The sequence below is a fragment of the Dromaius novaehollandiae genome, chromosome 2 (genome assembly GCF_036370855.1).
Source record: "Dromaius novaehollandiae isolate bDroNov1 chromosome 2, bDroNov1.hap1, whole genome shotgun sequence".
In the NCBI taxonomy this organism is placed as follows: domain Eukaryota; kingdom Metazoa; phylum Chordata; class Aves; order Casuariiformes; family Dromaiidae; genus Dromaius; species Dromaius novaehollandiae.
The window spans coordinates 24,389,055-24,413,145 of record NC_088099.1 but is presented as its reverse complement, the minus strand read 5'-3'; the positions used below and the strand labels follow the sequence as shown (position 1 = coordinate 24,413,145).

Below are 24,091 nucleotides of genomic sequence, written 5' to 3'. Positions count from 1 at the left end.
ACAGGTCCCAGAATTAATTTTGCTGACTTAACCCTTGTACCACAGCTACTTTAAAGGCACTGTGGTTTAAAGCCTAGGTTTTTATTAACTCCATCAGATACAATCCCAACAACTCTTTCCAGACAGGGCATAATTCTGTATTCTCATACCTTTCTTCTAGACGGAGTAACCTGAGATAGCCAAATCTCCTTTCAGTGCTCTCATAATTCTTCTGGGTCATCTGCCTACTAACTTTCTTATGGGGGGAGGGGGGGTTATTCCTGCAATGCAGCAGATAATACTCCACTCTGAGACAGTGCTTACAGCTTAGCAGGCTTAGGCAAGAGCTATGTAGCCTTTACTAGTTAAGGTATAACTAGCTAATCCTCAAGGCCTACAAGCTGCATTATGCAAGTTCCTGAATTCAGGGGCCCCAAGACTTAAGCAATTACTCTTACTTGCTCTGCAGTCAGGTCAGATAATGATACCATCTTCCAAGTTTTAGGAGTAACCTGACCAGCAAGAGCAGCCAGTGCTGAGGTTTGTTTTTGCCACTGTTTTGGTTATAGTAGGGTAAGCTGGATAACTCTGGTTCACAGAAGCCAATTTTGCTCTCGCAGTAACATGAGTTTTCAGGAAAAGAGTCAGGGTCTAGATTATTCCACATATCCCTTTTTCATTTGGATAGAGAAATATTGACATTGATTATGTAAGTTGCTCTGAATAGTTGACCTGTTGTATCCCAGGTGACTGTCATTGAAGTTAAAGGGCTGTCTGAGTGTGCAGAAATCCATCTGTCTAAAATAGTTCTCAGGATCTATCTTCAAAATATTAGATGATTCACTGCAAAAACTACAAGATAAAAAAATAGCAATATTAACTTTAGAACCTAGCTATCAGAAACAGAGGACCTACTCTTAAACACCATTAGACTAGTATCATATATCCAGGTCAAGAGAAAGAAAATTCCAAATGTATTTATTACCCTCTAGATCAAAGTTGATGCACAATGGGGGGTTTTGATAGCATTTTTTTTTTTTTTTTTTTGCTATTATTTCTACATATATTTTGCTGGTATAGAAGACTTATAAAGAAGAAAGGGGATTTCCAATGTGTTCAGTGCTATTGCTTTCCTCTGACACTTACCCAGGCTTACCACTAGTGTATGACTCACCTAGTATGGCATCAAGTCCATTATCTGCAAGCAGATGATGCACTGGGAGGAGGTCAGTTCACCATTATCAGAACAAACCACTGCCGTTACTATCTTGCTAGCACAAAGGATGTGTTCATCACCACCGTAGTAGTGGCATATCTAAGGAAACATGATAATAACATCTATCCTTTCTTGGGGTTAAAATGTCTATGGGGAGCATTTTACTAGGAACTCTTGAAGTGGGCTTTGATTCTGCATTTCTGTCTTACCTTACTTGTAAAACAGAAGAAATTGTCTGTGTTTCAGTGCAGGTGCCAGAATTCCCTGGAACAAGAGTAAACTCTAACAAATCAGGTGTACTCACCTGGTCTAACCACCAGTATATGAAAGGGCCATGCATGCAATCATGATGCTATAGACTTATCTTTGGTTTTAGGCCTTATGGAAGCATGTATGTTTACTTTCCCTGAGAGACCTACTGCTCTTAATCAGTTCAGTCTACTGGGAATGTGAAAGTAAGTGGTGATCAATTAGGAAAACTGGCAATTCTGTCATGTGAAGTGGCTCATCACAACGGTGCTCAGAAAGAGGCACATTTGGGACAAGATGAAGTACCTCAATGACCATTTTAAATAAAAATTTTCTTGTAAACACATGATTTCCTGTACATATACTGATTTGAAAATCCAAAAGTAATGTGAGAAGTTCTCCCTGTTTTTATAGCATATGATAATAGCCAGCTCTGGTAATGCAGTGGCAAGATGCTTTGTAAATAACCAGATATGTTCTCTTTACCAGCATTGATTCCATTGCACATGAGGAATGAGACCTGGCCTTGCACTGGTCATACCTGCTTGCAACTACTAGCTCAATAGACCTTGTCATGAATTCATCAACAGCAATGAGTGATCACCACAGAAATCATCTATCATCTTCTAGATTTGGGGTAACCTGTCAGTCTAACTGTTTGTTCCCAGGCCCCCTGTAAAATGCTGTAACATCTACCGCAAATGACCTGTGATGTGGAACCACTATCAGCTTATTTTCTCTAGTGGTTATATAAAAGGCTTTGTTTGCATGTCATTAAGCTCCAAGATACTCACCAGAGGTAGTTTAAAACATTCATTCTCTAAATTTTTTTTAAGGCCAGTACAGTTCCGCTTCATAGTGCTAACTGTAGAAGACCCCTGAGGATGATCTCTTTGAATCCTTGCAGCATTTAATGGGAGAAAACCCATATGTGCCTTAGGATTTCTGTTTTCTATTGGAACAACATTCAGACTGTGCCAGGTGCAGGCACCCAAAAGACAGAGGACATAGGCCTGTTCTTACAGTAGCAAATATCTCGGTTAGTCTGACACAGTGCTTAGAAGGTTTGAGAATTGTTGGCTTGAGCTTTTCTGCTTACTAACCACATCATTTACTGTCAGCGAAGAATGACAGAGAAAACAGGGTTGCCCTTAACACTTTATTCAGTAAGAATGAGCTGTTAAGCATTCATTACTTCCTGCTGATTATAAAGATAAGTCAGAGAATTACACTTAGTGTCATGACCCTCACGCAGCAATCCTATCTTGTCTTGCCTTGCTCGTCAAGTGTTTGTGTGCAAGCAGGATGAAAACTGCTTTCAGGGCAGAGGTGAGTGACTCAGGGTTGAGTCAGAAAGCAGAAAAACAGAAGGTGAGGGAATAGGAAGATGAGCAAAGGTCATTGCATTCCTTCAAACACCACTGATGGTGCAGGAACACTGTCCTAAGCCTCATCGTTCGAGGTTGCCTGTGGTCACTGACTTTTTGTGGAGCCTTTCCCCAGCTCTTCTGGCTCTGTCCTATAGTCCCCATCTCCCATTCTGTCTCAGAAGTAGACAAGAACTCATCTTTCCATTTCACAGTCCAGATAGGGAAGGGGGAGAAAGCATTGCGGAAGACCTCCGAGGCTTGCTGATTAGTTAAATCCTTTTATTGGTTCTCTTTCTGCTGTTTTAGACAGGAAAGTCTGTTTACTACTATTATTCAACAAGTTTTGCCATGCTGCTTAAATTTTGTTGATCATGTTGCTGTTTAATATGGTATATTACTTTTGTATGAAAGTGCTGCTTAGAGATGAGTAAGAAATGAATAATAAGAAAGACAAAATTTAATTCATTAGGCTTCTGCCTTGGAAATTCAAAGTTTTGATGGGGAATATATGGGAAAAGAGTGGTTTGCCCTTGATATGGGTAATATATGAGAGTAGAGCAATAAACCTCATTAGGGTAGGAATACATTTTAATGAGCTTGTGATGTGGCAGCTTATCAGACTGGATTGAGTTCTGACTGAAAAGACAGAACAGAAGAAAATAATACCTTTAATAGGAAAGCTATTGTGCGAAATTGGTACAGTTTAGAACACTGGTGTAAGGTTAATTAAAATAATAATGTTATTTTAGTAAAGGTATTAATCAGATTATCTTAAGTGCTGTAATATAGTACCCTAATGTGACTGACTAGAAATATATAGGCTAGTTGCAGTGAAGATAGAGTTAAGAAATGGCTTTTAGAAATTTTCCTAGGATTGCTGCTCATTTTGTTCTTGACATAGCAGGGTTGTGAATAAGAGAATGTTTTACTGACTTGGGAAGACAACTTTTTTTATCCTTTAAAACACACAAACTACATAGAATAAAGCTGATTAGCTATCAAACCTGACATCTGAATGGTATGTATTAGTCCCTTTCCAGCTGGTAGCTGGAAGCTGGCCAATGAGAGCATGTCTTGAATCGTGCTCACTAGTGATTTGAGAGACTGACTTGCAAAAGAGATGACCTATCTGGTAGCATGGGAATAGATTTGTCATAATTCGTGCAAAGTAGAAACCAGGAATGAGTTATGAGCCTTGGGCATTTTGCACTCTCGAAGAAGAAGCCTTCTTACTGTATCAAAGATAAGCCATACTCCATCCTTTTTTTTTTTCTAAGAGGAATTAAACAAATCATTCTAACAGAGGGAAAAATTCCTGTATGCTTAAGAACTATTAGCCATTATATATTTATTAGTAGCTGATCAACAGTTTGTAAAAGCATTTCTTGTACTCGGGAATTGGAAGCAGAACATGATGATGAAAAAGATGCTTGGTAAGCAACCAGTCTACAGAGACTAGCAATCTCACTGAGTAAGCCTAGATAAATGTATCTTGCTTAGAATCAATGCTCCTTCCTGACCTTCTCTTCCATCCTCTCTGCCACCAGCTTCAGCTGTTGACAGAGCCTTGACTAAAGATGGCTGAGAGCTGTAAGCAAACCTGGAGCTTGTGCCTGGAAGTGTGGGGAAAGATATAAAGCTCTGATTTGCCATAAAATAGTACTTTAGGAAATGAACTCATAGCAGTTAAGATTAATGAACTCTTATGGGATGACGGAAATAGGGAGCTAAGCGAAGGTACAGATAAACTAACTAGACAGTAGAGCATCTAGTCTGGGTCAGTAGAATGATTAGAGGCAATTGCCTCTTCAGTGATTGTAGCCATAATGTTGCTGGCCACAAGCATATCTTACGTGCTAATGGCTGAAGATCTGATATGATGACAGAGTTATGTCCACCAGCCTCTCTAGCTCTATTTCCTGCAAGGTGTCAGGTGCAAATTCAGGCACATGTTGAGATCATAAAACTGGAGTCTTCCTGGAGGATCTACCTGAACCATTGTCAGGATGGCATTGGTGTCGTGACATGTAAAGGAGAAAACTGTGTCTTGAGCAGTAGGTAGTATGATTTTCGAAGCAGAAATATTTGGTAAGAGGAAAGATCACCCTTAGTGACCATGGGTATGGCTATTTAAGAGGTTTGGAGCTAGTAAACTAGTATGTATCTGCACTGAATACAATTGCTTGTAGAATCACATTTACCTTATAGTGTAGAATCACATTTACCTTATAGTGTAGAATCACATTTACCTTATAGTGTAGAATCACATTTACCTTATAGTGTAGAATCACATGCTATATAGTATGTAGGAAAACAGGACAAAGCAATCTGAATCTATGGTCAAAGACTAATGTACATAAAGTAGTCCTAGTGCCATAATAAATCTTTTATGAGATGAACTGAAGTAACTGACTATTATTAGTCCATTCACTGCAGTCATAAAATTCAACAGACAACAGTAAGTAAAATAAGTATACTTGTATGTAGCACAAGAAAGTCAAATTAATTTTAGAAATTAAAAACATTTGCCTCGTTTTGAAATAAAGCACATAAAAGATTATATTCTGGCAGAAATGAAGAAGGAAACTATGATGAAAGTCTGTAGAAGGGGAATATCTGGAAAAAAACTATTTGTGAAATGAATAAAAATCTGATCCATTTCTTTCTGATGCAGAGGGAGTCTCCTCATAATTTTTATAAGCTTTTGATTAAGACTTAAATATAGAAGCCTCTGGTTTGGGACACCTTTCCTTTAATTAGAGGGAAAAAAAAAAAGAGGGGGGAAAAATGAAACAATTTGAGTCCAGAAGATAGCAATGTCAAAGATCAATAAGACACACTCTATCAAGAAAGGTTATAGAAACTGAGTTTTTTTTTAGTCTAGAGAGGACAGAGCAGTTATGGTAACAGTATTCAAACATTCAGAAGTACTACAAGTGGAATGTGTGAAGTGGAAATTATTCTTGATCTTCTCTATGGATAGGAAGGGGATAACAGACCTAAACTATCTCAAGGGCAGTTCAGGTTAGATATCAGAAAAAATGTCCTAACAGGTAAGTAGTATGAAAGTCTACCTTTTAGTTTTTAGGAACTTCCAGCTGAGTGACAGAATTCAATCTGTGAAGAATGACAGATGGAATAGTTGATTGGATCCGGAGGAAAGAGGATGGACAACATGACATTCCAAGGTCTCTTCCAACCCTCATTTTTATGATTTGTGATATAATGAACTGTAACTATAGACTAGACAAACAAAGGGAACTTTGGGATTCAGTATTAATAGGCAGAGATGAACAATGGTTTTTCTTATTATAATTTCCTGCATCATGTGCACTTTTCACAAATTGTATGCAATAAAGTGCAAATATTTATAAAATGCTATTTTAAATATTAGTGTAGAAAGGAATGTCAATATGAATAGCTTTGGTTTCTGTATAAGATATAGTATTAGTGCTGCTATAAATTTCATATATAATGACTTGAGTTTATAACCTTCTTCCTTTCCTCCCCAGGAATTCAGCTGTCTGTGATCCAAGGCACAGCTACATAACTTTTTCTTGGACTTCTGAGAAAATTGCTAATAACTGAGAGAGAGCTGTGAGAAAGTCCACAGAGTAGAATTTTGAAAGATAGGAAAAGTAAAATTGCAGACCAAAGTAAGACTGAGATGGAGGTAGGCAGCAGTTTAAGGATTCAGGAGCATTGTGGCTGAGCATATAGCATTGCTCACAGACCATGCAATTGTCATTTTCTGACTGGCTGATAGTTCTCCGCCTATAGGACAATTCTAGTTGATAGAATGGTGGTCAAGCTGGCAAATTTCTGTGCAAAGTCTTATTCTTTTCCAGCACCAATTAACAGGAGAGAGGCTGCTGAAACGGAACAGGAATTCCCTAGGCATTGTAAATTAGAGTTGGTTCACAGTTGTTCTAACCTAAGCTAGGGCTGAAGGTCATAAGGAATCATTACAGGATTCCTGGAACTCTCTCCATCATTTTACACACTTTGAGCTCATTGGAAAATCCATCATTCCATATTTAAAGGAAACACAAGGAAAAATTAATTTATGTCTTTCTCTGATTGTAATATATAAAGGCTTTCAGTTGTCTGTTTGATTCCTTTCTTGTTTGCTATTTTTATTGATAAGCATTAAGAAAAGATTAGTCTTTCCTGGTATTGTTAAAAATTATCTGAAGGTATCATGCCATCATTTCACAATGTGTTGGCTCTGGTGTGAAAACTGTCTTAAATTTTCTGTGTCAATCATCTGTTCTGATATCATGCATTAGTTTGCCACCCCCTTCAGTGTCCTGCTTCAAATAAAAATTATGTGGAACTAATGTGTTATCTGTGCAATAAGTTTCTCTCAACGCAGGTTCTTTTCTGTAACTAGTTGGAACTTCAACAGAGAACGAGATCCCTATTTTTCCAAGACCCTTTTCTGCCATTTATGATCAGTTTGTCCATAAAATTTAGGGCACGTTGACATATAGAAGGGGTTTACATGAGCAAGTTTAGATCAGTAAATGCATAAAAAATAGTAATTATTAATAATAATTAATAGTGAGTTATAATACAAAATGTATTGCCTAAGTAACAGTTTGCAGTCCAAAAAATTTGTTATAATCATGCAAAATACAAGTTAAACACTTCTGTGAAGAACAGGATATACCAACAGGATACGTGAATGGTCTGAAAGCTATGACTTAACGAAGGATTTAAGGTTCATCATAGTTTATTGTTACAGTACAATCTCTCATTGCAGTGATGTGCCCAAGAGAGATGATTCAAACCATGGATTTATATCAAGTATGAGAAGGGAATTAATTGTGCCTCAGTTTACAGCATTACAATCTCAGCAGAATATTTCAAGGGATCTAATGGTCATCTTTCAAAAATTCAAAAAGTTCTTATGCTCAAAGGCCTAAAACAATCTATGAGTATAATTCAGGACCTGTAAAACTGTCAGGCAAAAAGAAATTGGCTACTACCTTACAGAAGAGAAGGTTGAGTAAGCCTTCTGAATATTTACCAGTATTTTCACATCAAAAAGATACCTGACAAAGGTTCTCAAAATAATAATATCCAAGAGAGATTGTTCCAGCTTGAACGAAACAATTTCCATGAAGGGAAATGGAGCATAGAAGTAGCTAGCCCGTGGGTATGATGAACTCATGAACAATTGCAATTTTTAAAGTGACACTAGATTTTTTTTTTTTCCTCTCATATATGCTTTAATCTGGAGAAGACCATCTTTCCTGATCCTGTAAGTCACTTTCCACAATTTTCATGTGGCTAAGATGTTTACCACACAACTCAGGAGAGGTAGTTCTTAGAGCTACAGTTGTTACTATTTTCACAGAGTCCTGCTATGAAATTTCATAGATTCACTATGGAATAGGGCTGAGATGGCCATGGAGCAGAATTCTTGAACAATACAGCTGCATGAACCTCGTCAGCCATTTTTGGCTTACTCCCTTGTACAATGAGGGATTTGAATTGTCCAACACTTATATAAATGGATCCTTGTTTCTTTTGATCATTCTGATCATATCAAACTGGTTTGGGAGCTAATCTAGAATAGTTTGAGCCTTACATAGCTCAAAGACCATTGATTAATGGTCTCTCTTTAAATCCATCTTCTGCAAGAAATTTTATGACCTGTAGGTAGAAGCAGAAAAAGGTTTTCTTTTTTCATGGATTTTTGACTGAACAGGACACTCCACTTTGCTCTCAAGATGTTCAGAGCATCTCTACTTTGTGTTAAGACAATGTCTGTTTATACAGACAATGTCTATACAAGATTTCATGCTTCAGGACAAGCTACAGGACTAAAAAGAAATATTCCTTGATGTCATCAGAGATTGGTCAAAACCGGAGGTAGGATGTGGAATTGGCTGAGTCACTGATCTGAAAGAGCATAGAAAATATTTCACGAACACTTGGTTTATGTATCCTACTTACATACTTAGGACAAAACTGGTTGCCATACTTTGGATGAAGTATTTCCCCTCAGATTAGATTGACAGGCACCTACATTGTTTCTTGGCAATTTTTATGTCTTGGGTTGTGAATCAGCTACTGTGTTCACCTAGACGTTTACTACTCAGATGCAGGTAATGTGCAGTGGTGATGCCTCAGATTCTTCTGTTGTTGGTCTGTGACACAAATTTAATCTCCTCAAGTTGAAATCGTGTAGTCTAACTCAAATTATCAAATTCAATATAGAAATAGCTGAATGATTTATAGCAAACTGTGAGATACAGGAAGAAAGATGTAGTGATCCTTTTCTGGACTCAAATTCTGTGCAATGGTCAAGCTAAATCACCGAAAGACAAGGCAGAGAATCCATACAGAAATAGCAGAAGTTTTTAGCTTACAAAGTAGATGTAAGATACTATATTGTGACAAGTTTTTTCCTTTTTTTAATCCCATTCTAAGTGGTTGAGCTCCTAATAGTTTGTTCAAAACTTTGGGTACAAAATGTTGTCTTCGTTTTCTTTATACCATTTTATGCAGGCAGTAGAAACTTCTGCTCAAATGCTGTTCTGATTTATTTGTATTTCATTTTCTAATCATGATTGAGACCTTACGATAAGATAACAGAACGTTGTGATAGACCTTGTCATTTTGTCCATTTTCCCTTTAAGATTAAATAGTTGTGAAAGACCTGTATATATTGTTTCATTTGTTTAAATTAGTTGCATTTTCTCTAGAGTCTATCATTTTAGCTCTGTTCAGTTCCCACTGAAATAAACTGAAAAATAGAATTTACTGAAACTGGACCAGTCTGTTAAGACACAGTCCAGCAATGCTTTCAGGCACACATGTTAAAACACAGAAGTATTCCCATTAACTACTATGGGCAGAAGTCTATACAGATATCTCAGGATGACCTTTCATAAAAGGATAATAGTTATCTTTACTAATCTTATATTTTGCTTGACTAGTAAAGGTAAATTAGCCATTTCTAAAGTAATTCTCACTCTGATAACACTCTTCATATTCCAAAACATTCCAAGCATTGTGCAAGTGTTCTGTTTTATCCATATTTTGATGTTATGGGTATACATGACTAAAGGGAACAAAAATGTTGTCTTCTGGTTAATTATCTGATTAAATAAGTTTTGTATGAGTAGTGATATGAGATTTACAGAGAAATGCACATCAATTTTTTTCTAGGACAAGAATACTTACATTAGGAGGAACGTGACCAGCAGATTGAAGGAAGTGATCCTTCCCCTCTGCTCAGCACTGGCGAGGACACACTGGAGTACTGTATCCAGTTCTAGGCTCAGCAGTACGAGAGAGATACGGAGCTACTGGAGCGAGTCCAGCAAAGGGCTGCTAAGATGATTAGGGACTAGAGCATCTCTGATACGAGGAAAAGCTGAGAGAACTGGGACTGTTTAGCCTGGAGATGAGAAGACTGAGGAAGGATCTTATCAATACGTATAAATATCTGAAGGGCGGGTGTAAAGAGAATGAGGTCAGACTATTTTCAGTGGTGTCTGGTGACAGGATAAGAGGCAACAGCACAAACTGAAATGGGAAGTTCTGTCTGAATATGAGGAAAAACTTTACTGAGAGGGTGACTGAGCACTGGGACACATTGCCCGGAGAGGTTATAGAGTCTCCATCCTTGGAGATACTCAGAAGCTGTGTGGACACAGTCATGGACAGCCTGCTCTAGGTGACCCTGCTTAAGCAGGGGAGATGACCTCCAGAGGTCCCTTCCAGCCTCAAACATTCTGTGTGTGTGATACTTAACTCTTCATAAGTTTTCATAAGTTTTGCTTATTTAACAGTTCTGAACATACGGGTTTTTTACTATGAACACTGAAATAATAACAGTTAAGAAGTGCAATTAATTTCTTCAAACTTTTAAAATGTTTGTTGTTATCTTCATTGAAGTTGTGCCTAAAGTACCAGTAAGAACAATACGTTCCACAATAAAATATGGTCTGTTCCAAACAGTTCAGAATCTGAACATACATTCAAAGATTAAAAGGATACTAATTGAGAAGGTCTCTGCTGACCATAGCTATTCCAAAGCAGTATCTAAACTGAGTCTCTAGCTCATCTCATTGTTCTGCAGTTACTTAAATGAGAAAGGATATGCACTATGGTAAAATCCTGTTTTCCTTGCAGGCTAGATGGGTCATGTTTTTCATGATTAGGATTGGAAGAAGGGAAAAGAAACAAAAGAGCAAAGCACTCCTTTTGTGTTGTTTGGTTTCATTCTCACTGCATATTCAAGAATGGATTCTCCCTTAAGTGTTACCCTTACCTGGAGCATTCAGTGCCATCTCTAATATGGTAAGGAGGCATTCCTGGGAGTTTTAAGGGACATAATTAAGCTGACAGTAGAAGGGGGGAAGAATAGACTATTTAGACCTATTTTCATGAATGACAATGAAACAAGGGTTATTTAAGGCCATTCTTTGCTCATCTTCTAGGAAAGGGAGGCAGAGTCCGAAGTACAGAAGCTTTACTCTCCAAAGTAGGCGAGGCAAAGTGAGTGGGAAAGAAGAAAGAGCTGTTATCATTTCTGTTTTCCATTGAAGAGCAAAGTTCAATTGTGCTGGGTGTCTCTAGTCATATTAATTCTGTTGATTGTTGAAAAATCGTCCAGAAGAGGAGAAGCAAACTAACAGCGACCTTCAAAGTAAGTCAATACATTTATTTTTAAATCAGAGATATTTTATAGAATTTGCTGATAACTAAGGAAGAATTCCAAATAACTGCACATTCTTTTAAACAAACACCTACTTTCTCATTCATTCTCTGTATTTAGGCTGAATTACAGAAAAATAAATACTCATAGCATTCGGATGAAATTAAATGAAATGAAATACAAAATGTGGATGTATGTAGGCAAATTCAGCATATCTGGGCTTGTTTCAACATGTTTACATTTGTCTGTTACCAGGATTCACTTGCAACATGTGACACTAAATATTTTTGTCAACTTTAATAAGCGTCTGTGTTTTTCCTTTCAAACAAATGGTCATTAAGATTACTGTCCTTGGCTTAATAGTTGTGTATTTCTCACTCAAGGATTATTTTACAGAGAACTATCTTAAATAAATTTTAAAATGCGTTCTGAAGATGAAAAGAAGACTACTGCAGACAGAAATAGTCATGAAACCACTGCATCCAGGTAGGGTTGTGAATCTGAAGGCAAATGGTAAATATTTTTAAACACTGTAAACGTGTTTTTATGAAGCTTATTTTTATTTTTATTTTTAATTTTTTTTCCTGGAAAGCCTAATAACAGAAGGTTTTACTTTGGCTTGTCAGTAGCACTGACTGACACTTCCATTTGGGGCAGAAGGATGGGGAAGGAAAGTTCTGTCAGCTTGTATCTTTTAAAGACAAAGTGTCCACAGTATTGCCTACATCTTGTCGAAAAGCAAATATAAAATATCGCAGAAATGATGTCAAAGTAGACAGCTAACTATGTTGAATTTTTCACTATGGAAGGCACTCAAAATTTTACATATCTTGAGCATCTTGAACATCCATTCATGGATTGTGACAAAATTTGATTCTATAAGTTATCTTGCTCCTTCCCATTTCAAAAGCTATATAGTGCTTCGGTTCACCACCAAATCGTGCTGGGAGAGCTTGACTTAAATTTGTAGCAATCAGGAACTGATGCTATTTATGTGCCTGAAGGATGAAGAATGCTCAACGAATTATCTTCATTTTACGCACCATTGCTTCCTGTAAAATTATTTCATAGTTATATTTTAATTGAACTTCATTAATATGTTGAGTATTTCAGTGAAATGTCACTTTTCACATGCACTAAAACTATGATACTTTTCAAGCAAGGAAAACAAGAAGAAAGCAGAAAAGGCTAATGTGGTCAGCCCATTAACATTGGTAAGACGTGTGCTATCTAACCATCTATCTATCTATTTACATGCTTATATACACACACACACACTTCAAACTGTAATATACAAAACACGCTAAAAATAGTGTTAGAACACTGTGTATTTGGTCTTGTCTCTAGCATATGTTTTAATACTACAAAATATTGGATATAGTATAGCAATCAAGCAGTCTTCTTTGTGGCTATAATTTACTAATGAAACACTCTTACTACCAGTATGGATTCTTAGGAACCTCCCCTTAATGAACTGTCATGCTACACACACCTGTACTAGGAGATTTGTGTTTGTGGAAAGTAATAATTTCCATGTTCAATCACTTTTTGCAACAGAACAAAATGGGAGTCTGTATACTTAATCTTATTAGTGCCATCCAATTCTCTAAATTACCTGGATCACACTAATCCGCCAATTACTCATTATGCAGTCACCAGAGTCAGTAATAAAGTGAAGGGAACTTCAAAGTATTTTAAGTTCCAGATAATTTTAATTTTCTGTATATTTTAAAATAAGATAATCCATTAATATTTAATCAAAGTAGATCCTGAAATGTTTTATATTTTGTTGGCTTAGTGTGAATAATGCACAGCAATAATGTGGGAAATAATAGTAATAAAACTACACCAACAATGCTGGCCAATAACCCAATTTTCCCCACTTTGCTTTACCGGCATTGCATCTATACAGTTCTACTGCAAAACCAGTGTATTTTACTACAGCAAACCTATTTTCTTACAGTGCTGAATCGTACTACTGTTTTTGCCATAGAAGAGCCCGAAGTTTATTGAAGTTAATGGAAAGAGGTTTTGTGGATTTCAGTAGGCTTTGATAATGTCTATGGTACATTAGGAATGTTTTTTCTAACTGCATAATAATGAATTTACAGTAAAATTTATTATTGTCCTAATTAGCACAGTGATATTAAAAAATCTTGTAATTTGAAGTTCAGACATCAAAATTAAAGAGGGCAAATTTCATATACCTTATTTTCCCATGCCTTTCTTATACAGGTGTAGATATTGATATGTTAAAATAGTACAATTTTCTAGTTTGGGGATTTTAGAGTATAAAATGTTTTTATTAGAATAATTGAATTCTGTACAGTTAAATTATTTCATAAATTTAATTTCTAATCAGATAAGGCTGTAGTTTTGTGACAACTAGGTATACAACTGATGGCTTTTTCTTTTTTCTTTTTTTCCTTTTTTGACTTTGTAGCCATAACATTGTGTTAGCGTTCTAATACTGCAAATAGAATGAACCTCTCTTCTTGCTTGCAGTTTCGATATTCCAGTTGGATGGATAAATTACTAATGATAACAGGCACTGTCCTGGCAATAGCTCATGGAACCAGTCTCCCTGTTGTGATGATTATTTTTGGTGATGTGACTGATAGTTTTGTTACTTCTGCAAACACAACTTTTCTAGGTAAGAATATATCTTCTATGGAGAGAACAATGGCTTATATTTGGAAAATATCCAGGGACATTAGAGCATTTTAATGTGAGATATTGATGTCAAAAACCCCAGCTTGCTACTATATCATGAACCAAATTATTCATTGTTGTTTGCTATAGTAGAGATTCTACTATGGATTTTTTTTTGTCCCTAGTCTTTAGTTTCTGTACTAGTGGATTTTCTCAAATAATCTCCTACAGTGCAGCTACATATGCTACACAAAGCATGTTTAGCCATGACTGTGATAAACAGAGTCTGTTTTTTTTCCCCTCACTGTATGCTCCTGTTGCTCCCCTTACATAGGTCTGACAATTATAGTCCACAAGGTGAATGGGATCACTAAGTGGATCCAACAGAAGACTCACTAACAAGAAGAAATGTTTTCTCTTGGATCAGGTTGTTGAGATTAATCCTGCCAAATCAGAATTACAAAATCAAACACAAAGAAGTGGCAAACATGCCCTGCTGAATACAAGAGGGAGGAATACTGTTGCTGAATACTCTTGCTTTGGTGTCATCTCACAGTTAGACCAGATTAGGTTGTACCTGCAATCAAACATTGGATATTAAACTTGTGAACAGGCCTGTTGCCCTTCTTTAAAGAGTTTTTATTGAACATTTAAGAAATATCTATGGCAATACAGAGAAATAAAGGATTTGATTGTCTTCTGTCCTGTTCTCATGTGTGCTCTTATTTCTCTGAGGCAGAAGAACAAGTTTACTGTCTTTGTTAGAACAAGTAATGTATAATTTATCCATTCCCAAGAAAAATAAATTGGTCACAATTTTATGGTATGATTATGAAATACTGCAGCATAGTCTTCTCAAAATGTTTGTCAGTAAATGCTGGATGTGGTGGAGTAAAATTTTAGAGACAATGCATACCTTGTGGCCAGTGTTTTCATATAGAGCTGAGCTATCCGCAGTTACTGATTTGATGGTAATACCTAGACCTGTATTTTTAATGGGTTTTGGCATTACACAAATGCATTGTGTTTCTGTGAGGGAAAAAAAAGTGAACATTTAATGAGTGCTCAAGAAAATGTTTTAATCTTGAGTTCTGTTGATGTAATTTTGTAGTCGTTGGAGTCATGATTAACCTTATATTGATATAATCACTGTTTTTCTATAGGTAGAAACCTGAACTCTTGGCTTTAGGGCTTCTTATAATGTTGCACTCCTTCTCTCATTAAAATTAACTTGAACCAACAGGAGCATTAGCAACTCAAAACTTGCTGAACAGCATGCAGGAAAACAAATTTGTTAATAAAATCTGACATACTAAAAGTACTCAAAATATTTATTACTTTCTCTCCCTTCTCCCCCCTCCCCCCCCCCTTTTTTTTAAGGAAACATTTCTTCAATGAATCTCTCTTTAGACATTCCTGACAAACTAGAAGAAGAGATGACAAGGTAATTAGAAATTGATACTTGCTTTTCTTTTTCTCAGGTAGGCACACATTTCTAATCAAGCCATTCTTCTCCCATACATGTTTTACATACTTTAAACAACAGATAAGAAATGGTTACTTGAATAATGTATGTAACTTGAGATTTGCACATTAGATTATTGCAGGCACTGGGAAAATTCTTGAACATCTCCAGCCATTCCCAACAACTTCCCGTTAATTTCTTACTCTCACTCATCATCTTCCCTTCCCCTGAGTGCTGTCTGTCCCCATGCCATCTGCATTTCTTTTCTTCCTTCCCTTCCTCTGAATGTATAAACAGTGATTGTTATGCTAAAAATGCTAATGAATATCATCCATCAATTACCTGAGCTATGGTGATTCAGTGATAAAAAGCAGAATTAAAATTGCCAGATACTATCTAATTCCCTATCAAAGCATCAAATTCAACTAGCATATCTGGACTAGAGGAAATAGAGTTAAATTCTGCGCAACCTTAAATCTAGCATCCTAGAGCAGACAGTGGCAAAAGACAACAGTCAGCAAGCAGTTCTGCTAGGAAGGAGTAGGGTTGCAGTTTGATAGAGAAAATGGCAAAGAAGCTGAAACATCAGCAGGCAATAGATGTGTTTTAAGTGCTTTATTAGCCACTATCCATGCACTTGGTGTATGCAGGATATCTAAAAGTATGCTTTTTCTTGTACATTTTCTTGTACCACCTCAGCTTTTGTTCTTCAGATTGAAGTCTGTTCCTCATTAGGTATTGAAAAACATCTGAAATCGCAGGAATGTTGATGTGATCTCCAAGTCTGTTGTCCTACCTGAAGAAAAAGATGAGCATTTCCTCTAGTAGCTTTTGCGCTCTCTTGTACTGAAGTGGGTACCTCTTTGATGATAGTGGACTGTAGACTTATGAATCATTCAAATCAAGTAGTTAAGTTTCAAATGAAAAAAATTCTATTTACTCTGAAGAAAGTTCTTTACCCTAAAATAAATGAGCAACAGCTAGTTAGGAAAAGACTGTTACTTAGAAGTGGAGAACCCATGTGTGATAAGAAGCAACTGGCAGGGAATTTACAATTATGTATGGAACACAGAATTTCTTGCTCTCCCAACATTTCTGCTTGTTAGTCTCTGACCTGAAAGCAAGAAATGCATATACACCTTATGTAGAATATATACATACCCAGGCATCTTAAGGCAAATGTTGGAATGGTCAGAAAAAATAACTTGTGTAAGGTAAAGTTATATGAACTGTTTTGTGTTTGGTAATTACTTGGTGCCTAGTTGCACAACATTTTCAAAGTCTATTTTATGTTTATTCTAAAGGAACTTTAGAAATGATTGCTCTTATAGAATACCTTTTCGAAACTTACTAAAATCTTAGCTTGAATCATATCTTTTGACAACCTCAATGGTCTTGTAGATTATATAAACAGCATTTCCTGTTACAATTTAAAATTAGATCACTTTAATTTGACTGTTTTGTTATTCCTGTAAACATTAAAAATTTGTCTGATTTATGTTCTCTACTGCAATTAATTATTCTCTGTTTATCCCTTTTACTGGGTGGTCATGTGGATGGATGACCTTTAAAACTGTATCACTTGTTATTAATTGCTCTTAATTTTAAAGTTATGTGTATTACTGTTTTCTTTTCCATTTTGTAATGAAAGTAGTGATACATATAGCTTTAAAATTAACTTTTTTTTACTCAAGCATATTTAATCTGTATTTTAGGAGATGTTCTCGAGGTATACTATAATTACAGAAAATATTGCTGACACATGTAGCATAAAAGTAGTGTGTAAATCAATTTGTCATTTATAAGGTTGTTTTTAGAATAATAACTGATCTAAACTTTTTGAATAATGGTTTGGAGTTTTTTTTGTTTGGTTTTTTTTTTACTCTATAAGCTTGTATCACGTCTTAGCTAAAAATAGAAGGAATCTTCCCTTTGTTCTCAGCAGGCTACTTTTAGTAATCAGTACTGCTTAAAGAGCAAAAGATATAGGAAAACAAACAAGCTGACACAAAGAAAGTGTAAATGTGAATATAAAGCATGCTATCTATATGTTGAGAACTATCTGTTCTTGTGGGCCTAGAGATGGTCTATGTGAGAGAGATCTTTTATTAGCATCACCCATGTCATCCCATCTTTTAAATATTAAATTTGAAAGTACAGATGTGAGTAAAAAGCAGCCTGACCTTCTCTTTAGAAGCAATTTATCCTGAGCACTGAATGAGGGATGTATTGCTTATTAATGACACAGAAATAGATTCTCTTTGCCAAAGTTTCTGGATAGGGCCTTGAGCTAGTGTGTTTATCAATTTGAAGAAGCCTTAGCTATTTGTACCCACCCCTCATTTCTCAGAGAACACCTGCCAGAAGGACATTATATTAAAAATGATAACAAAAACTATGAATACAAAGTTGAAGTGAATTCAAGACCTCCAAATGTGAACTTGGCTATATTTGTTACCCAAATAATAGTTGGCCTAAAATCCAACTATTTCTCAAAGGAAAAAGGACAATTAATTTACAATGCAGTGAGCATTTACTCTGGTAAATTTCAGCAGTGAATTTACAGAATATACCTCATCAGCATGAAATCTGGCAAAGATATCAATCATTTTGTTGTAATTTGTCATGAAACAAAGTCCAAGCACAAAACAATTCTTCGAAGTGATTTATCATCCTAAAGTAATAAAGACATATAATCATAAAGTAATTGTCTAAAGTAATTTCTGCTGAGTTTTGGATCATCGCTCACATTGGTTTTAGTTTACTAGTTTCTCTGTAGATTTTTAATGGAGCTAATCAAGATGATGAAGATCAATACTCAGCTAATCATCAACCTTTGGTTAGACATTAACTCAGTTTTAGTAATCAGTTTAGATACCGTTCATTTTATAGTGAATCTAGTTCCAAAGTCTCAGACTAAGCTGTACCTCCTCTTAGCCACTGAAGACTGTATTAAAATTGGAAAGCAGTTTATCAGTAAAATCATTGTCCTTTTTCTGAGCAGAGCATTTATACACAGATTTCTGCAACATGCTCCTGCCAAGTTTCATGCTCCAATTTTAAAGAATCAGTATACAGAACTTACTACTTGTGAGTGGTGGTAATTGTTTTAAAGTTTTTTTTTCTAATTATTCACTTGTGTTTGTACGAATGTTGTAATTATATATATGTAATATGCACAACAAATATTTAGCTATTATTTTTGGTCCTGTTTTGTGAACAGGAAATCAATAAGTTCCATTTTTCTGGTTTAAGTTCACCTGTGACTGAAGTTATTTGATTCTGTTCGAACACTTCAAAACAGTGGCTCAAATTCAGTTCCATTTTGAGAAATGCAGTAGTTCACATGCTGCTTGGTTTGGATTTGTGTCCCTGCTTGTGGCACAGAGCTGAAGGCATTTAGAAGTAAAATATTGGTTATGAAAAAAATAGGGAGCAAAAGAATTTCTGATCTGATGGCACTTACTTGCAATAGATGTATATGTAGTCACATTATATACTCAAATGCAGAAATATTTATAACATGCATGCATTATATATACACAGACAAGCATGTTGCGTGATGTATGTAAATCTGTTTATAAACATATCTAACATCTGTACATATGTATTAAAGTTATATTGGTTTTGGAAATTACTATATTGATGAGAAGAAATTAAAAAAATAATTCTTGTCTAAGAATAGTTTATTGTATATCTAAAAGCTGAAATACTCATAGAAAACTCAGGAAGATTTATAGGGAAATTCATTTTTATTAGCTTAATTGATGTAGTTGCAGGAAAAAGGCAAACTTCTGGGCACATAAACTCCAATTCAGGTCTGAAAAGAAGCAGTAAGCATCAAGCTAAATACAGATTAGTTAGGTAATTAGAACTGAATTCAGAGAATGTTGCAATTTTTTTTTTCTTTCAGGTATGCATATTACTATTCTGGAATAGCAGCTGGTGTTCTTCTTGCTGCTTATGTCCAAACTTCATTTTGGACCCTAGCAGCAGGCCGGCAAATAAAGAAAATTAGAAAACAATTTTTTCATGCAATTATGAGACAGGAAATTGGATGGTTTGATGTAAATGATGTGGGAGAACTTAACACTCGTCTCATAGAGTAAGTACACTATAACTTCCACAGTGGTATTTTATCTTGCTAAACATGTAGAAGCTAAAAATTTTTAAAAGGGGTTTTTCTAATTAAATTATTTCATTGTAAATCTCATGTAAGTTATCTCACTGCGAGTCTCAGAGGCTGAACTTCTGACACTTCTGATACTTCTGATACTGGACTATGACAAAGATACCAGAAAAGCATTTAGATAAGTATCTGTGAACTCTGGGGATGACTAAAGCCCAACCTAAGACATTACCTCCATGGAGAGAAAACACGGTTCATTTCTGTGCACACTGGGGACTCAAAAAGATGCTGACTGACACCAAAAATGGGAATAGCTTGAACTGCATGACAAGCTATTCCTTTCTTTTTGCCCACATGAAAGGCTTTAGCTCTTCCTTTCAGAGATCCCATAGTTTCCAGATAGGTCCAAAATCTGGAATTAGAGAGAGCAATAGGAACTTTATACTGTAGGCAGAATTTTAGTCTTCAGAGGCAAACAGAAATTTATAGCACAGAATTTTCCCAAGAAATATGAAAACTTCCATGACTGCATTATATAGTGCTCTACTCTTGAGCAAACTGTTGTCAGGCAACGGAATAAGAAGTATTATCCTCTGCACAGATGTACATGTGACAAAACTGAAAAACTTTGTATGCTTTCTACATTTTCCTTCCTGTCTGGATGTAATTTGTTTTTCAGTGATGTCACCAAGATTAATGAAGGAATAGGTGACAAAATTGGATTGCTTGTTCAAGCAGTAACAACATTTGTGACGGGATTTGTTGTTGGTCTCATAAAAGGATGGAAATTAACCCTTGTAATACTAGCAGTCAGTCCTGTCCTGGGACTTTCAGCAGCAATCTGGGCAAAAGTAAGTTAATATACTTTCAGTGTCATGCTTTATATCAGTGAGAGAATGAAATAAGTCTATGTAACTGTAATTCTCACTGTTGGAATGTATCACTTACATAAATATTGTCTAAAGCCATGATAATTATTCTATATAAGCTGTGTTAAATAAATTATATAGAACTATCCTCATACAGTTTCAATATTATAATTCCCATACAATGGACAGGCTTACTGTGATTTTTAACATAGCTTATTTTTATATGGAAAAGGAAACAAAAAATACCAGTAAAATATACACATCTATTACTGTTTAACTTTGTCCACATGTTTTGTTGAAACAAATTGCACCCCTGAAAAATAAGTAAATAAGCTAGACCAAGCCTTGGTCTCAGATGCAGAGTCTCTTTTCAGAGTTGTTACAGCTTTGGGAAGGAATTTTAGACAGACTTACATGAGTACTAAATTACTGTGGGATTGGAGTGACTAGTTAATTTGCAGTTTGGAAGCCTTCAGATTTTTATAGTACTTTATTTCCATTACATTTCAAAGGTTATATATGCCTCTGCAGTCTTGAGTATGTTGGGGAAGAGGTAGGAGTAGAGAGGCATGTGCCAGGTATGTCTATTAGCTGAGAGTCTTCATGGACTGTGGCCAATGAACACAAGTTATAGAACTTGCTGGCTAAGGTAGTCAGATATCAGAATGGGCAGATCTGCCCCAGAACCAGAGAACCACAGCCAGCTCAGTAGGAGTGCTCATATAATCTTCTGCACTGGATGAAAGCAGAGCTGAAAATCCAGACCTCAGTTGTTGAGAATGGATAATGTTGAATTATTAGATTGAATTTTTAATGTAATTAATAATTTTAATATTGAATGTTCTGCCCTCTTGTATGTAATACAATCAAAAGGCTTCGTATTGTAAAATAATAATTGTGATATAACTATATCTATAACTACTAGGTCTAAAATAACCATTGTGAAATGCTTGCGCTCATTCTATTAAGTCAAATCTTAAGATCATTTGATCCTGTATTAGGTTCTCTCTGCTTTTACTGACAAAGAGCAAGCTGCATATGCAAAAGCAGGAGCTGTTGCAGAAGAAGTTCTGTCAGCAATTCGGACTGTAATAGCTTTTGGAGGTCAGGACAAAGAGATTAAAAGGTAAAAACATTGCTTACGTAAAAGCAGTGTTTGCTTTCATCAGCTAATTTTAAAGTACTCACTTCAGATAGTTTGAAATTTTCTTGCATCTTCACTACTGAAAATCTGTCCATACAAGTGAGCCTTGTGCTTACTGCATTTGTGGGTAATGGGACTGGAAATTGTCCAACTGTTGTTGCCTTTTACAAGTTTCACTACGTGTTGAATGAGAGTTATTTACTTTCTAGAAACTCACAAAATAATTAGGTAAATTGTCTCTGCTCTAGGAAGTGTATTAACTTCTTTAAGCATCATACAGCAAGTGAGAGCTTTAGCCAAAAAAGGCAATGTCATGAGAAAAGATGACGGTATCCTTAATATGTGATTACTCAATACTCGTTGTGAGGGTTTCATTAAACAATATTTCTGTTTGCACTGTAGAACATAATTCTTATGATGTATTTTAACCTTTTATCTAAAGCTAACAATTGTAATCTCAAAACCTGTCACGAATAGTTCACAGTCCAAGTTCATTAAACAGCAGGTAATTTAACAAACTCACATGCTAGTCACTGAACTGTAATCCCCCTGCTTTTTTTTTTTTTTCATTCTATCTGCCATTTTATGATGTTGGCCTTTCTAGGGGCTGCCTTAAGTTTCTGCACCTGAGGTTATATGCACCTTTAGGTTATATGTTGTATATCTCTCATAGTACCTCATCAGTGCTCTTTTTCTATTTCATCCACAGTGTTTTTGGTGTTTTGGTACAAAACTGGGTCCATTTTGAACTTCTGTCTTTCTTCCAGATACCGTAAAAACTTAGAAGATGCTAAACGCATTGGAATAAAAAAGTCTATTACAGCTAATATTTCTATGGGTGTTGCTTTCTTACTGATATATGCATCATATGCATTGGCCTTCTGGTATGGAACTACCTTGGTACTATCTGATAATTATACTATTGGCAATGTTCTTACAGTAAGTATCAGTAACTGCCCAATAAAAGGAAAAAATACTAATGACAGTAAAGTGTATTTTGGGAACTTCTTTGGGTTTAACCAGAATTGTAGGCCAAAATCATTGCGCTTCTCTTCCTTCTTACCACAAGAGTCTATGTGTTATTTCTATGGTATCTCAAAATCTACATCAAGCCAAATAAAACATATATTATTTTTGGATGTTTCTACAGCTCTTCTGACTTTGATAAGCTCAGACAAGCATAGAAAAAAACATTTTAGTCAAAAATTGAAATACAGTGTCTTTCCTAGTTGCTATTTGTTTTGAGATTTGTGAGGCTGAATATGTTTTCAGGATACAGAAGCAACTACTTTGTTTTAGTTGTTGGGAGATCTAAGCAGATCACTTTGATTCTTTTCTTATATTTTGCTTTGTAAGTGCCTGGAATCTCTTCTAAATATTTTTAAAAAGCTAGAGGAAGAAAAACAAACTTCTAAGTAGGAAATATGTCACCATCCAACCAAAGGAAGAAAAACATCATTCTTCAGTACTTAAATTCTTCTCTTGATGCGGCAACCATGCTAATTTTGTATAAGTTATTCTTTTTCCCACATTTGTATAACTTTTTTAGCCATGATGAAACTCAGCCAGGAGACCAGATACACATATCTATATTTTTAAAGCTACCTCTGTTCTGTTTTATTTACAAATCACTCAGGCTGTTAAAAATGCCTCTGAAGTATGGTATAGGCTCTTTTGATCTTTTGCAGTACTAGGTCTAAAATTTTTTAAGAAGGAAGGTTGGCGTATAGACCATCTCAGTGAGGTTCAGAGAACTACTTGTGCCCTTGCGTGTAGTTTTTTCAGTTCCAAGTATTTGCAATAATTTGTTGTCAATATCGTAGTTCATCCATATGGTGTTTTTATAACATGAATCAGACGGTATGTGTTGCAAGTCCTGGACTGTGTGATAAGGGCATCTGAGGGTGTAAGAGGTTGCAACACTTGATAAAATAGTGCTGCAAAATGCGTCTGGGTAGCTGGAGCCAAACATGGTACATTCTTGCCCATACTGCATCCAGGACTGTGTCTGATGTTCTCTCAATGCTAGCTGGCATGAGCCAAAACTGTGACAGAGAGCATGCTAACAAGTAAGCAATATGAACGAAGTGATATAGTTAAAGCAGTGAATTCTTTTATAGGGATACATTATTATCATTTAGTTGGTCAGTAAAAAAAAAACCTGTCACTACAATATTAGATCCAAACAAAAGTGGTAGAAATTGGGATTAGAACAAAGTTATTTTCATGGTGTATTACTGATGAAAAGAAAGTAGTTTTTAAAGAAGGGACTTAGCCAATTTCATACAAGTATTAGAGAAATCTACTTGAGGAAATGTGGAAAAAAAGATCAAAAAATGCC

At 35.7% G+C, this 24,091-nt stretch overlaps 1 protein-coding gene and 1 long non-coding RNA gene across 5 annotated transcripts in view; both read left to right on the top strand.

The window, feature by feature from the left end:
• The first annotated feature begins 226 nt into the window (after nucleotides 1-226).
• LOC135327448 (uncharacterized) lies at nucleotides 227-11,118 on the top strand. Of its 2 annotated transcripts, XR_010387591.1 has the most exons (3): nucleotides 237-8,080; nucleotides 9,997-10,569; nucleotides 10,966-11,118. It is a non-coding gene; the product is annotated as an uncharacterized LOC135327448 (long non-coding RNA). The 2 variants fall into 2 exon arrangements; XR_010387590.1 differs by lacking the exon at nucleotides 10,966-11,118 and having other exon boundaries at nucleotides 227-8,080; nucleotides 9,997-10,711.
• A 228-nt stretch (nucleotides 11,119-11,346) lies between these two features.
• LOC112982316 (phosphatidylcholine translocator ABCB4-like) overlaps nucleotides 11,347-24,091 on the top strand; it is a 37,969-nt gene continuing 25,224 nt past the window's right edge. The window contains exons 1-9 of one of the 3 annotated variants that reach the window (XM_026098593.2): nucleotides 11,347-11,482; nucleotides 11,888-11,977; nucleotides 12,651-12,705; nucleotides 13,997-14,144; nucleotides 15,524-15,587; nucleotides 19,522-19,713; nucleotides 20,417-20,588; nucleotides 21,608-21,732; nucleotides 22,518-22,689. In XM_026098593.2, the coding sequence (XP_025954378.1) occupies nucleotides 11,913-11,977; nucleotides 12,651-12,705; nucleotides 13,997-14,144; nucleotides 15,524-15,587; nucleotides 19,522-19,713; nucleotides 20,417-20,588; nucleotides 21,608-21,732; nucleotides 22,518-22,689 (993 nt within the window). In that variant the 5' untranslated portion in view covers nucleotides 11,347-11,482; nucleotides 11,888-11,912. Of the gene's footprint in view, nucleotides 11,483-11,874; nucleotides 11,978-12,650; nucleotides 12,706-13,996; nucleotides 14,145-15,523; nucleotides 15,588-19,521; nucleotides 19,714-20,416; nucleotides 20,589-21,607; nucleotides 21,733-22,517; nucleotides 22,690-24,091 lie in introns of all 3 variants that reach the window. The other 2 variants (XM_064506007.1, XM_026098594.2) reach the window with 2 other exon arrangements.